Here is a 15,999-nt window from a genome sequence, read left to right as displayed (position 1 = left end):
AACTGAGGTCATTGTAGTGGAGCGCTTGATTTTTTTGCAGTTGACACCTTTTTGAGCAATATAATGTTACTGTCTTACTGATAATAGGCCCTACTGTGTGACGTAGCCCATCTAAGAAGCCTATGCTTCCATTTTGGTGCGCAACATGCTGTGGTTTCTCTGTATTATTGTAGGGTGTTTATCTTATAATATTTAGTGCCTTGAGGTAACTATTGTTTTTAATGCCATATAAATAAAACTGAATTGAATTGAATGATCATCTTATATCTGCAATAAATGTTCTGTATGCATTCTCTGTGTGTTACACATCCTAAAACTTTATCCATCAAGCTTTTTTGTTTTGTTTTTTTTAACATTTTCATCTAATTCAAATTGGATTGGATTGAAGAAAAAAAAATATCAGGTAAAACCTTTGATTTGTGCTACTAGAATGTTTAAATAAAACTGTCTTAACTTGATGCTTTAGTGTTTTAAATATCTTACCATGTTATGACTTAAACTTGAGCAGCAGTGCTAGATGCAGCAGGAGGTGTGAGCCAGCTCTGTCATCGCTAAACAGCCTCATCAAATTCCTGTGTGTGTGTGTCTGTGTGTGTGTGTGTGTGACACCAAGCATAATAATGCATAGGACGGGCTTAACACATGCCACAAACACGTGTTTTGCTGTGCAGTAGAGGACAAAACACATATACATACTCTGGTCTCAGGGAGGTAATGTAACTACCAGCTGTAATCTGAACACTGCCTCTGTGGTGAAAGCTTTGCGCATATTAAGGCTTCAACCTTAAATATATGGGAATACCATCTCTGGCAGCATGGACACAATCGTCCTTCTTCATATCTTTCTCATTCTCTTTAATCTCTTCCTCTACAATCTTTTGATTTATCGTCCTTTCTGGGTCACTCTCTTTGTGACTGTTTCTGTAAAGGATGAACAGAGGGAGAGCACATGAAAGTGGAGGAGAGAGAAAGGACAAGCAGGGAGTCACGATACTCTGGCACGTGCTACAGTCAGCCCCCCCAGCCAATTACAACCAAACTCCCCCTCTTTTCAGCCAGTGTTCGAGCAGAGGGGATCCTGGCACGTGCCGAGATGACGGCGAGAGAAGGACAGAAAGAGCGCAAGAAAGAGAAAGAGAGAGAGAGACAGAGAGACAGAGAGAGAGAGAGAGCCTAACGAAGCATATATCTCCCCTTTTGTTAGCCCTCTCCCTATCCCACATGTTAATGTGAGTCTGCCTCTCAGGTGCTGATCTTCATCTAAAACGGATTTAAGCACTGGCAAACACACACACACACACACACACACACACACACACACACACACACACACACACACACACCTGTATAAAGTCTGTCTTTATGTTGAGATCATAAGTAGAGTCTGAGGGTATTATGAAGCCTCTTGCACAGTTGTATCATTATCAAATTGGGTTTTTATCACATGCACACGTCTTGTGAGAGGATCTATTTTAAGAAACGTGTGTTTCAAACTGTCACATGGGTCTATTTTTAACCACCTCGCTATATGAGAAACAGGCAGTGTCCTGGAACACATACCTTGTCATGATCCTGTATTAACACTCTATACTGAACTCCATATAAAAAGAAATGGAAGAGGGAATTTATAGCAACAGTTTGTCATTTTTGTCTATTCTATGTCTCAGTAATTTAATATGTAAAAGGGAGGCACTCTTGAGTAAATCAGAATGTGAGACATAAATGTGGATAACTTGTGAATAAAACCTAAACATTTCCTGCTGCATACAGTTTATGTTTTGGGTCTGCTCTTTTTTTAAAAGTGCATCCATGGGTTTTTACAGAATATATGAACTTTGTACATTTGTTGGAGCGATAAAGCACACACACAATAATGAAGAGTTTAGTAGTGATGGTTTGAAAAGAACAGTTTAACAAAAAACAAAATAATTTTACACTGTCATTCATTTAACACCGCCAAAAAATCTAGTCATATAGTCATATATACATGGTTGAACCACTTATGCCGCAGTTTAATAAACTTGCTTTGGGTCTGTTTGGTGCTAAGATCAGAGGGGAAAATAATTTTATCATTTTTTATTTCTTCAGAGAAGAAGGTATTGAGAAAAGGAAAGTGTCAGTGGCTGTGTCCCTGAGTGGATGCTGACTAAACCAAAATGAAACATCCTCCCTGCCACTATCTTTTCATACGATAGAGCAAAAGGTCAAAGTTCAATGAGAAGTCATCAGCTGAACAAATAAGAGCAAAATCTCATGAATTCACCTCTGAAAACTAATGACAGGTGCAACCTCTGACCCTCAGAGTGAGTCAGCACGATTGCACGGCTGATCACGTGTGTGTTGCCTACCATCTGAGTCGATGCTGTTGAGAGCAGTAGGGGGGATGATGGAGACTTTGCATTGACCTAGGGGACACTTGCGTGGATATAAGTCCATGCAGGCTGTGTGCACCTAAAAGAACAACACCAAATACAGGGAATTAAAACTCTAAGCAGATTTTAGATATAAGATTATTGATTTTTCCATAATTTAGTGGGCTGGTTTCAGTCATTATGCAAATGTACTGTTTATAAGATTGGGGAAACCTGCAGTCAGCTAAGACTGAAGAAGTCACTTGGATGAGTGATGAAATGTTTCTCCCATGAAAATGCTACGTCCATATGAACAGAATCCACCTTTGGAGACTCAGGAGGTAGAGCAGGTCATCTGCTGATCAGAAGGTTGGTGGTTCAATTCCTGGCTCCCCCAGTCTTCATGCCAAATATCCTTAGGCAAGATACTAACCCCCACTTGCTCTCTGATGCATCCATCGGCGTTTGAATGCGTATGAATGTATGTTAGTTAGAAAGCACTGACAAAGCATAGACAACAGTACTTGTGTGAATGGGTGTGTATGGGTGAATGCAGGGTATTGTATAGAGCACTTGGAGTACTCCAGGAGAGTAGAAAAGCGCCATATAAGAATCAGTCCATTTACGTAACGCCATGTATACCTTGTGTCATTTTGGCAGCAAAATGGGGAGCAACACTATATCATGGTCATAATGGTAACAATGTTATACCTGATCATGGTAAATATGCAGAATTTGTAAACAAAGGAAAAGAGTTTTGTACTGGAAGCTGGTTTGCAGGCTCTGATAGCATTTGGGTAAAGTCCTTCTGAAGTGTAAAAAGAGGGACTGTATTTCCCAAAATACAATCTTAAAACCATCAGATATTGTTATTAAGGTTTTTATTACCTTTTGTAATTCATCTGTATTGATCAACCAGATATTTATTGTCTGCAATAAAGAAAGCCAGGAGTAACTGACAGCTGCCTCCAGAGGATGACTACAAGTTGAGTTCCCAGATTGTTCCAGCTGGCTCTCCAGATTTCTCAGATTCCAATCATTCACGAGTTTGTGGTGAGTGCCAGGACAAGCCCAAGTGCTGCGATCAGCCCAGCGAAAAAGGAAACCTCCAAACATCCACTGTCCATGCTTGGATCAGAGCCTTGGCACGACAACAGGGAACCTACATAAAATTAACCAGATGGTTTTATTGTTATGTGCGATGTGCATGTGATAGATGCCTTACCATAGCTTTGCACCAGAGGCAGCGCCAATCCTGCAGTCTCAGCACGCTGCCACACGTCTTATCACACACAGCACACTTGGCACTGACAGGCAGGTTGCCTTCCAACCACTGGTGAGGCATTGCAATCTGTAGGTTTCAAACACACACACACACACACACACACACAAAATTAAAAATGGTTAATAATGTCGGCTTCCGTTCACTTGAACTAGGACAGTTTTCTATATTGACTCCCACATTACATTTTAGAAACTCTTTGCAGAAAACCAGGCTGAGGAAATTCCCAACCAGCTCAAAATCTTATTAAAAAATTACATGAACATTCTGCCTTTCAAAGAAGACTGCTTTTGAACAAACTTACCCCATCCTCATCCTCAATGATATCCTTCCCTATGGAGGCCAGGGTGGTCCATTTACAATTGTTGGTGGCTCTGACAGCACAGCGTTTGTGCGCTTTGAATTTGCACACTGTAAAACACAAATATCACACCTGAGTCTGACAATGGTTTCCACCTTTCAACTGTCACTTTGATGATTATGACAGTTATTTATGAATCAAACAGTGATCCAGATAATCTTCCTCCAAAGACTATAAACCATGTATTTCTAGCCAATTTAAGATCAATTCAGTTTGAATTGAATTGTTATTTTTTTCTAATTTGATAAAATTTAGAACTTTTATTGTCATTGTACACTTGCTTGCACAGTCAAATTAGGTAGCAAGACCACAAAGGTGCGAAAGTAAAGAAAACAATATACAAGAAAAGAAAGAGAAACAATATAAGAATACTATGTACACTATATACACGTTGTTTGGGTTGCAAGAAGCATTGTGGGGGTGTGTACAAGGGCATCATAATAAAATGCAATAAATAATAATAGGGTGGAAGGGCTATGGTTGTTAAGGATAGGGATGGAAATTGCACATCTGCCGAAATATTGCACAGGAACAAAAAAAAATGGCAGCAACATAATATGAATTATTTTTCTTGACTGAAAACACAAATGAAGACCTCAGAAACAGACACACCCAGTGTTTTAATAAATTAGTCCAAATGAGAGGACTACTGTGTGCGTAAATTCTCAAAAAAGTTCTGAAAACACTGTTCATCGTGAGCCATATTAGCCCAGTTTACAACCTGACATTTGCATTTCAAACTGCAGATTGGGGCAAGGGATTGACCTGGCAACCTTCTGGCTGGTACATGACCTGTTCTACCTCCTGCAGCACCCTATGTGAGACAAAACTATTCAACTCATGAACTTGACTACCTCCATTTGAGAGGTAGTTTGCAACAGAGTCATGCTAGGTGTTGTCTGTCTCCATTGTCTGTGCTAAATTAAGCTAAGAGAGTATTAGAGTGCTATCAATTCGCCTATCAAATACCTAACTATTCAACTGAAACGTCAGACGCTTCTTGATTTAAGAAGTAATGTCGTAGTTAGAGAACAATGGTTTTTAGCAGTGTTACATTGCTAACCTTACTTTCACTATGCGTTTACTGTCTACCAGAAAATCAAGAAAATGAAGGCTGAAAAAAGCAACCAAAACTGGAAGAGGACAGCATTTTTTTCCTAGACTGTTGGAGAGATTGAGTAGTTCTCCCAGGTTAATCAAATGCTGCATGGTTCAGCAATGGGAATGATTGTGGAAGGTCTACCGGGCAAACGAAATGTTGCTCTGGTGTCAAAGGAGGTAAAGAGTGATCGAAACAAAGAAAAAAAAGAAGGAACCTTGAATGGACATTCACTTAACAAAGAGAGATCTGGAGCTTCACAGGGCTTAAGCCTGGTAAGATTTTTGTTACTTGATCAGTGTAAACACAGAGCTACAAGTAGGTGTGGTGATGGAGGGATCTTACATCATTTTTACTAAAGATGATCAGTGCTGACAAAGTCATTGTACAACTTTAACATCCAGTCCATCAAGCTTTAGTCCATATAAATGAGAAGCAGAAGCATGGACTTGAATGCGTTTAATGCTGGCTGCTTTGAACAGGAATGAAGAGTGAAGTGTAAATACAACATAAATGTCTCTTAAGAAACAGTACAGTGGCACAGACAGACGGAGACTGCTCTCGACTTTTTCTCCTGTAAAGATGAGGCACTTAGCAGACTCATGAATAATGTCTGTGATATGGGGAGCTTTGCTTCCAGCTACCCCACCTTGTTGTCCTCTCTCTCTCTAAACACGCAAAACCTCATCATTAGGCATGCCACACAGATACACTACAAACTGAGCCAAAGTCATATCCGGGAGCAAAATCAATGTTTCAATCTCGTCTACCACTAAATGCTGTTAGAGAGCATTAGTAGGACGTTAAGAGAATTCTCAGGACATAATGCCACTGCCTGTTAATGGCCAAACACAGAGCCGTCATACAAACCAGACTAGAAGAAAACATTGTCTCAGACTGTGAGTGTCTGTGTGAGGGTGAAATACAGACGGAAAGGCAAACTGCTTTTACGGTTTGTGTGTGTGTTTATGGGTAGGTAGCACAAATCAATCCCCACTGACTGTCCCGTGCAGGAAATCGAAGGGAAATTTAAGCCACGCTGATTGCTGTGAAACTGTTTGGCAGGCTGCCCTCAAAGTTTAATAAAGACTGCATTCTATGATAGCCTCTCTATTTTCTTGTCTCCCACTCTCTCCCATTCTCACATACTGGTTCTCATATTCCCACGGGTGATCCTCCCATTCTCACTGTCGCTGCTGACAATGAAAGTATTTTGAAATAACTCCAATGAATTAGCCATTCTGCAGAACATACAGGAACATGTAGGCATGCTTAGCACACATTTAAATAATGTGTGCCAAACATCACATTTTAAAAAATGCAACGATTTGGTTAAAACAATGCCCTTTTATAGCTAAATGTCTTTGAAATCTTTTTAATCTTCAGTGCTTATCCAGCTATGGTTGTCAGGGTGGAGCGTGTCCCTGCAGATAAGTTCCTTACAGTAAAATTCCCTAGCCAGTCAGCAGGTGCTAACCACTCCAACTCTGTGCTAAAGATGTGTGAACACAGTAACAACTGTTGTAACATGCACACCTGAATGGTACGGCTATGTCAAAGCTAGATAAAGCCCTGTGTTATCACAAAAGTTATGACATAGTTTATTTGTGCAGTAAATTGAATAATTTACCGCAAATTTTCTACTCTTACTGAGGACTCAAAAGACTTTGACACTACATTTGCCACATTTGTCCATTGACAGACATTCATTTTTACAGCTTTGTACCTATCACACACACACTTCCACACATTCACTAAAATTGGACTGTGGACAACTTGGGGTTCAACATCTTATCCAAGGACACCAGAGATCAAACCACTGACTTTCCAGGTTGTAGATCTACCTCCTGAGCCACAGGTGCTTTACAACTGCTTTGTATCACCAAAACATTTACAAATTACAGCAGTATTGTCCAAAACTCTTGAACCACCTCTCATTTCTTTCTATTTTGCTTTCAAGAAGGGAGACCTTAACTGTAGTCTTGAGCAAGACAGCTGGAACAGCTACGACCTTAATTGCATCATTGGAAGGAATTGGATGGATGGGTGGATGTATCTTGGATAATAGCTCTCCAGACTTTCTGAAGGTCTTTCCAAGTGTTTCTTTTAATATTGGCTGCTTTTTCTCTTATTTTCAGTCCACTCATTTTACATGACCATTTTCAGAGGAATGTTGTTTTGATTGTTATGCCACTTAACACTGTCCCATGAATCACTCAAGCATAAAAAAGGCATCTAATACAGTGTATGAGCCAGTGTTGTCTATACATACAATTTAGCGAAGAGCTCTGTTGTCTCACTCTGAGTTATCTAACTCAGAAAGGTGAAGTGAAAGTTATTACTGAGTTGATGACAACACAGTGTTATCCTAAAAAAATATAAAGAAATAAGGTTGTGGATCTACTTCAGTACTTACAATCATTTTGCACGTTAGCAGACAATAAAAAAATATATGAAATCTTTTACTGATATGTTAAAAAGTGGCACTGGCCATTTTAAAAATTAAAATAAACATATAAGCATTTTTATGCCATTACTGTATATCCATATGTAACTTTCACTTTGCTTCATGGTGATTTAGCCCAAAAAACAATGTCCATGAATGTCTGCCTGTAGGTACCTTGTGCCCAATGGAAGGCTTCTCTCAGTGATGTATAATGAAAACCCCATAATCTCAATGCACCTTCCTATTGTTGCTTGTCTATGCGTGGCGCAAAATAAGCCGATTCAAATAACAACCATTAGATACTGCTCTAATGATTTGGTCTTTCTCTCTACGTCTCTCTCTTTTGCCTTCTGCTCTGGAAATGAGAGGATAATGAGCACTGAGTGGCGAGGCTCTCACTGCCTCCACACGTATACAGCAAACCCAGCGCACATGTAGGCACACACACAGGACTGAGTTACACATGCACATGCTCACAGGGGAACATTAGCAAAATTAGAGTGAGAGGATATGCAGATGGTGCTCATTATGGCCTGCTGCCTGTCAATAACACTTTACACCAGCTAAAAGAAAGTACAAAAAAGAAAAAAAAATAGTGTCAGCCCCCCATGTCAAACACCTTCCTCATAACACCCCACTTCTCTGTTCTTTCACACATGAGGTGAGGAGATATGGTGTCATTCGTGATCCTTTAACAGTTTTTTCCCTGTTAAGGGCAATTGGAGGCAAGTGAAATGCTATTTTTTAAAAATGCAGTCTAAGTCAACGCTTATCTAACGCGCAATATGGCATAAAAGCATATGAATACAGGGTGACATGCACTGATATGCTGGCTGTGAGCTTGGTGGGCATCCTGCTCCACAACCCAGTGCATTTCAAAGACTCTTGCTGGCTCAGGTATATCCAATCTGCTGCACTTGGGCAGACACAAGAAAAGGCTTTTCTCACTTCAGTGATTCACCAGTCCTTACGTAAAATAGCAATATAGCCTTCCCAAAGTGCCTATAGACCTGCCAACTCACAGGCTTTGCTTCCAAAGCAAAATCATCTGTTGCAATACTATAGGGTGTCTGATCTTAAAAGAGTGGCTATTTGAAGTAGGAGCCAGGAAAGAGAGTTATGTAAGAAAACACTATGTGTCTAAAAACAAATTCTTCACAAGATAATTCAGCATCATTTCAACCTGCCTCATTCTCATTAAAGAAGACTTAATGTGCCCATTTCCATCTCTATCATGATATGCTTAGACTCTACTAGACTAGCTTTGTGTGCTTCAGAATTCAAACCTATCTTTATTTGTCCTATGCTGAGTCTTGATGCGAGTTGATCCTCTGTGTGAAGCAAGTAGTTTTAGCTTCCTTGCCTGTTCCACATGAGACGACCATATTAGGAGTAACCACTCTCACCGACATGACACAGACACAAGTTAAAAAACATTTTAAAAAAGCAATCTGAAGCCTGAGCTTTAGTTTCATAGGGATTACTTAGTACAGCGGTACCGGTCTGTGAGTTGAGGCTCAGGTGTGAAATGTGTAGTTTTCAGGGTTTTTATCGGTTTTCAGCGTTATTTTGTTATCATTTTTATTGTTAACTCGGTTTTCCTGGGTCTTTTCACGTGTGTTATGAATAAATCTTATTTTTTTCGGTACCAGTACTACTTTTATTTTGTTGTATTTATCCGCGACACCTTAAAGGCCGGTCCGTGAAAATATTGTCGGTCCGTGGCGCAAAAAAGGTTGGAGACCGCTGGCTTAGTACATATGCTCACATTATTATTTGATATAGATATAGTGAAGCACAGACTTACGCAAAACAGCTCATATTAGGGCAACTACCATGAGCTCCCTTCTGTTAAAAAAGGATTTTTACTCTACCTGGAGATACTTGCCAGCTGACCTAATAATCACCATAATTACACCTAAGTCCATGGTGACTGAAATGTAGGACGAGACATGGAATGTCCACGTCAATCTGAGAGGAAAAGCAGCCAAATTTACATCTGGTGTGTTGGGATGGGCAGAGTTCTGGAATCTTTTTGATCATACGTCACATATTTGTTTACTCTGTGAGGCTGCGGTTAGCTCTCCAATCAGTGTAGGTGTTTGTGTTGGAGAAGTAAAATGCATTTTAAGACATTTTAAGTATTACATATGTGACAATTTTTGCGACCTTTTTTGCAACCTAAAAAACCCCCAAAAAAAACAACAACAAAAACAAGTACCATGGTCTTTAGTGACCTCATAGCTGTTGAGAGCCATGCAGTTAGCAACAGTGCAGCGGTTCTTTGGAAGTTTGGATGGATGTCATACCTCCTACACCAACAATTTTCTTCATTGTCTGCAGTAGTTTGTGGCACGAGTGAAAAGCTTACCGGTAGATGACAAATTTTTTCCGTTGTCTCTCTGTCCTCCTCTCTCTTGTTTGCACTCGTGCCATCTTCTGAAGCTTTTAGTGCACTTAGGCTAACACTATGTTACTGTCAACTCAGTACTAACTTAACATTATTTCACTTCACCTTTTTGTTGTTAGATAGCTCTACTGCACAGGACCTATCATTTGTGTGAGGAGATGCACTTACAGTGAGAACAGGGACAGGAGAAACTAGCGGACTGCAAATGGAGTATTGAGTAGTCTATGTGCTAGTGCCAAAAATCTTTTGATTTTTCATCCAGTGATGACAAAAACATGTTGGCTTACCCCAAATTTAAAGTGAAATACATGAAATAATGATCCTTTTTGAGTTTCACACTTGTGATAGTAAACATGTGTAGTTTTGAGTGTATTTGTACTCACCTTCACAAGAGAGGCCGTGAGATGTGACCCCAGACAAACTATCCTTACAAACATTGCAAAAGGTGGGCCGTGCATGGGAGCAGGCGTACCAGTTGTGCATCCCTGAGAAATGTTCCACATTAAACTGTGCTGTCTGGCAAAGGAGAGGTGAAAACAGCAGTCACATGTCACAAATGTAAGCATGATCAAAAAGAAAAAACATTGAACATTGATTTACAGACACACAATTGATACTCGACTCCTTTGTGGTATACTAGCTTTCTTTTAGAATAACTATTATTCATTTTCCCCTAACACCATGACAACATTAGTTAGGAAAGTGCCTGGTATAAGAAAAGAGCCTCCACAGGAGAGAGAGAGCCTCCACTTCCTTAGAGTTGTTAGAGTGACGACTTTTACAAAAAGCTACACACCCAGGTCAGATGAACTGGATGCCTCTACACATTAGTATATGGAGAGGTCCTACTGTGGAGCCACAGTGTAGTGTACCCATGTGGGTGTTGCATCTGCAGTAGTTGGCGCAGTCCTGGATATAATTGGTTTTTCACAAGTACAACTGTAACAGGTGCTTACAAACTGGGGTACTTGCATTCTTTAACAGTGTCACATAAAAGGATACAGCAATTAAATGCTGCTGTGTGGACATATTGGCAGGAGTGCGCATGCTTGTGTGTCTGTGTGTGTGCGTGTGTTTGTGTGAACATGTGTGTTCCCTGTGTTGTGTGAGCTCTGGGGTTGCTGCAGCACTGCAGTGCAGTAAGGGGGTGAGGGATGGGGTCTTATATAAGATTTCCCTCTCAAATCAAAGGCATTAAAATGCAGCACAGCTTTCTTCCTGTGCTCGCCACATCACCTCGCTGTCAGTGCACAGCCAGGATTTACAGTCTTCTTAACATATTCTGTTGACAGTGGAATACGCTGAGCAGTTACGATCAGTTTTGATGCTGGTAACATGTTTTCTAGATTCTTCAAGAAATACTGGCTTGAAGTGAAAAAAAAAAGCTTTCAAATAGGCATCTACCGAGTATGTTCTGTGTTAGAAAGTCATAAGGAGAAAAAACACTTGGGAGAATAGGATGTGCCAATACAGTTTTTCTTACTGTTACTCTGCCCAGTGTCGAACATGTGACAACATGCGGGTGGAGGCGTGCTTATGCATGTGCTGCAGCCCTATCTGAACTCCGCATTTCTATCTATCCCATCCCCAAAACTGCCAAACAACCCCCCCCCCCTCCCCTCCACAAACACACACACACGCACACACACACACTTTAATCTGTTGAACTGGACCTTACCTCGTAATGCTCTCTGGACTGGACGGACTTGAGCGAGCTGATCCAGTCCTCCATCTCTTTCCTGTTCTCAGCACAGAGGATGAGCCTACGGAACGGAGTGATCACCTGGAGGCAAAGGGGGGAGGAGGTACGAGAGAGTGAGACAGATACTGTGGCTAAACAGCGAGACAGCGCAAGCGAAACAGAGCTTAATGTTTCCAGCTCTTTCCTCTTCAGCCTGCGGTACCTCTGAGTGGAGAACAACCGGCTCTGTCTTTAAGAGAGAGCAAGGATGTAAAGCCCCCCTCCCTCTTTCTCTCTCTCCTTCGCTCTCTCTCTCTCTTACATACATACACTCTCTTTGTCTCTCATTAACTCTAGCTCACTCACACCTTCTTCAGTTAAGTCTCTTCCCAGCTCTTCATGAGGCTTTGAGGCAGATATGTGCTGACAGGCAAAGAGCCTCACTAAAGGCAAAGAGCCTCTCTCTCTCCCGTTGCCTCCTCCTCTCTCGTCCTCTACTTGTGAGCATGTGTGTGTGTGTTCGTGTGTTTAAAGGACAGTGCCTGTAGATAACCCTACAGACAAACAGCACCCTTTCAACAGCCCATCACTTATTTATGCTCACTCATCTTAAAAATTCCTTCTCTCCATTTCTTTCCAAGTCATTGTTTTCCCACAGTGTGTTATCTTGATTTACATTAGTGAGAGGAGAGAGTTGAAATACAGGCACGGCTCACACACACGTACACAAGATAATCTCACAGCACTAAAACTGCTCCAACCACTAGCTTTCTATCTCCAAGAAATGCTTTGTCTAAAGCAGGTCACTAAATACAAATGCCATATTTTAAGTGGACTGTATTACCAAATGAGATAATAATTAAAACCATGTAATTCATTTATTGAGCTATCCAGTCTGCTTTTTGGACAAGTGTGGAAAACAAAGTGTAAAAATAAAGAGCTAAATTTAAAATACTGTCTACAGAGAAGCTGCTTGTGAAATCTGCAGACTGTATAGATAAGATGGTCATAGCCACAATAACTTGAAAATTGGCACAGCATTACTTGTCTGATACTGCCTCTAGTTAAATGTTTTATTCATTGTTATTTTTGATTTTTAAAACCAACTGTGACAAACAAGCAATACTAGTGCATCATTAGTAGGAACTTATTACTCACAAGTAGGGATGGGTATCGTTTAGGTTTTATCCGATACCGGTGCCAAATCGGTACTTTTGAAACGGTGCCGGTGCTTAAACGGTGCTCAAACCGGTGCTTAAAGAATGGAGAACACAAAATTTGTCCAAAAACCTCTCATGTTCAGCTGTTTGTTTGTTTTTTTTGTAAAAAGATAACAATGTTAGCCTTTTCTGCAGCTATGGGGCATATATGGTATCACTCTTGGCTGGAAGCAGTGCTTAAACAATGGAAAAAAAACACAAACTTTGTCCAAAAACCTCTCATGTTTAACTGTTTCCCACTTTTTCTTTGGTCATTTTAGCCTTTTTGGCCAGGGTGAAGGGAGTATCTGCCATCAAACAAGAGGACAGCCGCATGTAGCTATGATGATGTTTGCTAGTTCACCTTACGTGCATTAATGTAATAACGTGGTTAGCCTACTCAACGTAAATTACACACGAACAACATGAAGCTACTCACGCAGAGAAGAACGGCTGCTGCCATCATCATCCTCATCATTTCTGCTACACTGGCAGGGCTAGGGGCCAGGACTCTATTCTTCGGGTTTTTGGGGGATGTTGCTCCGGGTCCGATAACTGGCAACCCACCCAACGTGCACAGTGTGAGGTCTCGCAGCAAGCTATCAAATACGGCGCATTTCTCGGCTTTTAAAAAAAACGCTATGCGTCGCCAGGTGTTTCATCGGATTCGAGGTGTTACCTCCTTTGACAGTATCACAGTATCAGCTTAAAGCACTTGTTGCTGCTGAGTTTGCATCTTTTGCTGTGAAGTACAGCCAGACTTTTGACCGCTTCGCCTTGGACATTTTTAATCTGTAGCTCTGCTCTAACTGAACGTACGTACCTGGCCCCGCCTACTATCCTGGGAAACGTAAAATGATTGGCTAGAAGTGTATCACAGCTCAGGAAAAAAAAGCACCGAAATAAAGCACCGAAATGTGCGCTGCTTTTCGGTCTGGTTACTACCGTTTATGTCAGAACCGGTGCCATGATGGCACCGGACACCGGTACCCATCCCTACTCACAAGGTATCTCTATCCTAAAGCTTTTTCACTCTAAATGGGCCCATAATTCACAAAGTGAAAATGAAGCTATGTTGAAAGACACAGAAAACTAGCAACTAAAATTACAAATCACCAAGAAAGAGGTCACAGACTGAGACAACTGGGTTTCCGATTCCGATTCCATTGGAAGGATTTAGGTTTAAATGACTTTCATGTTGGCTTCACATGCTTTTAAAGAGCTTGGGAATCATAACGCCAACAGGTAACAAGGAGGAAAACACACTAACAAATGGTGAAACAAAACATCCAAATGACCTGGGAGATTAACAACACAATAGGACACAGACAGATGCTAAACAATTAGGCTAAGGAGTGTTATTAGGAAGGATAGATCCATATAAACACAAAGAATGGTCACTTTAGTTTTAGGAGCTCTTGCTCTTGTTCCCCAACATTTTCTCAGAAACAGTTTGTGGTGAATTATGATACATCAAAAAAAAGCTAAGAATTATAAATTGCTTGAAGCTTGCATTGATGTGGGACTCAGACATTCAGCCACTGAGCCATGGCTCTGTGGTACACACAAAGATTGCAGGGGAAAAGATGCAGAAAAGTATATACAAGGTGTCTTTACACCTTGTATATACTTTGTTTTACTTCATATTTAATACTTTACTGTGTAGCATAATGTTTTGCTATGTAATAATAACTTAACATGCTCTACCTTGTAGTTAAACTGTACTGTGAATCTGAAAAATAAAATTTTTTTAGATGTGAAAATAATTTTCTGTCTTTTATGATGGCAAAATGTTTCATTGCAACACTTTGTGTTCTTGCAGCAGGTGCAGGATCTCTGTTGATACTAGTCCGAGGGAACAACAACATCTTCTGTGTCCGAGGTATATCAGATGCCGAAGTGGTATCCAGTCATGATCACACTCTTGCATTTCAGAAGCTGTTTAAAAAAAACCCCAAACCCACAAGATTTTCTTTGCTTCTAGCTATGCTCATGTGTATCAGCAAAGTATCTGCTGTCATCAAGCAACATATATTTTGAAATTTTATTGATGGTGATGTTTTTCCTTCATCCAGCTGCTACCCAGACCAAGCTCCATGTTGCTGCTTCCGGTCTAGAAAGAGCTCCATACCGTTTCGGTCATACATACAGCTGTGAATGAGCAGATGAGCTTCAATGCCCACAACGTAACTTTCAAACCCAGAGGCAGCATCTACCTCTGTCCATTATTTTATCAGCTCAGACTTGTGTGAACAATAGTCCAATGATGTATTCTGTATACAGTTAAGGACCTTAGTCAGTGAAATCTATATGTGAGGAAATACTAGCCTCTAAACAAAAGATCATTGACACAGATGTTATATAGGGAGGAGACAAGGCACTTAAGGAATTCTGAACAGAAATCTACTGGAGACTAACTTTGACCAAAACAGTGCAGACATAATTAATCTCTTTTTGATATACATATACAATTCTATGCACTTATATTTTGCAATCACATACTGTAAAAACGCAGAAATGGAAATCAGGAACATAAATAAAGGTCTGCATCTCCGCTGTGTCTTTATCTTCTGTTCTGGTGCTTCTCTTTGAGGTCACCTCATGTGCATATTTTAATTTACTGTTACATTCTTCATTGCCATCATCAAGTGTTTTCATTATCCATTACTCAGAAGAAACAGCACTGTCTTATTACTCCCTCCCCTCTCTCTCTGACTCACTGTGTCGCATTGTGTCTAATAAAACAGCCTCAGATTTTACACCTGCTTTCATCCACATGTTACATTTTTAGGTGTAGTTTGCTCTGCTGGAGCTAATCTTAGGAAGGATAGTTCACAAGCAGTCAGTTATTAAGTTTCTGTTCCCTTCTTCAATAATTTAAGAAGAAGCAGCCTATAATATAGTGCATCTGGAATGTATTCACAACACATCACTTGGTCCACATTTTATCATTTTACAGTCTTATTCCAAAATGTATTAAATTCATTTTTCACCTTTTCGCCTTCACAATTTTACACACAATACCGAAAATTGACAAAGTGAAATTATTTCAAATTTATTAACAATGAAAAACAAAAATATTACATGTATATACCAAGCCTTTGCTCAGCGTTTTGTTGAGGCACCTTTGGTAGCAATTACAGCCTCAAGTCTTTTTGAGAAGCTCAATA

The 15,999-nt window shown here is 40.3% G+C and overlaps 1 protein-coding gene across 6 annotated transcripts in view; it reads right to left on the bottom strand.

Moving 5' to 3' along the window:
• The window catches only part of dgkh (diacylglycerol kinase, eta), an 80,283-nt gene that overhangs the window by 24,960 nt on the left and 39,324 nt on the right, over positions 1-15,999 (bottom strand). For 5 of the 6 annotated variants that reach the window (XM_004572980.4, XM_004572983.4, XM_076874595.1 and 2 more), the window contains 5 exons: positions 11,628-11,732; positions 10,333-10,465; positions 3,938-4,044; positions 3,577-3,702; positions 2,349-2,451 (listed from right to left, as the gene is read on the bottom strand). In XM_004572980.4, the coding sequence (XP_004573037.1) occupies positions 2,349-2,451; positions 3,577-3,702; positions 3,938-4,044; positions 10,333-10,465; positions 11,628-11,732 (574 nt within the window). Of the gene's footprint in view, positions 1-2,348; positions 2,452-3,576; positions 3,703-3,937; positions 4,045-10,332; positions 10,466-11,627; positions 11,733-11,998; positions 12,018-15,999 lie in introns of those variants that run through there. The other variant, XM_004572982.3, reaches the window with a different exon arrangement.

The sequence above is a fragment of the Maylandia zebra genome, linkage group LG16 (assembly GCF_041146795.1).
Source record: "Maylandia zebra isolate NMK-2024a linkage group LG16, Mzebra_GT3a, whole genome shotgun sequence".
Classification (NCBI taxonomy): Eukaryota; Metazoa; Chordata; class Actinopteri; order Cichliformes; family Cichlidae; genus Maylandia; species Maylandia zebra.
Note: the sequence above shows the minus strand (reverse complement) of the source record. Positions and strands in the feature narration are given on the sequence as shown.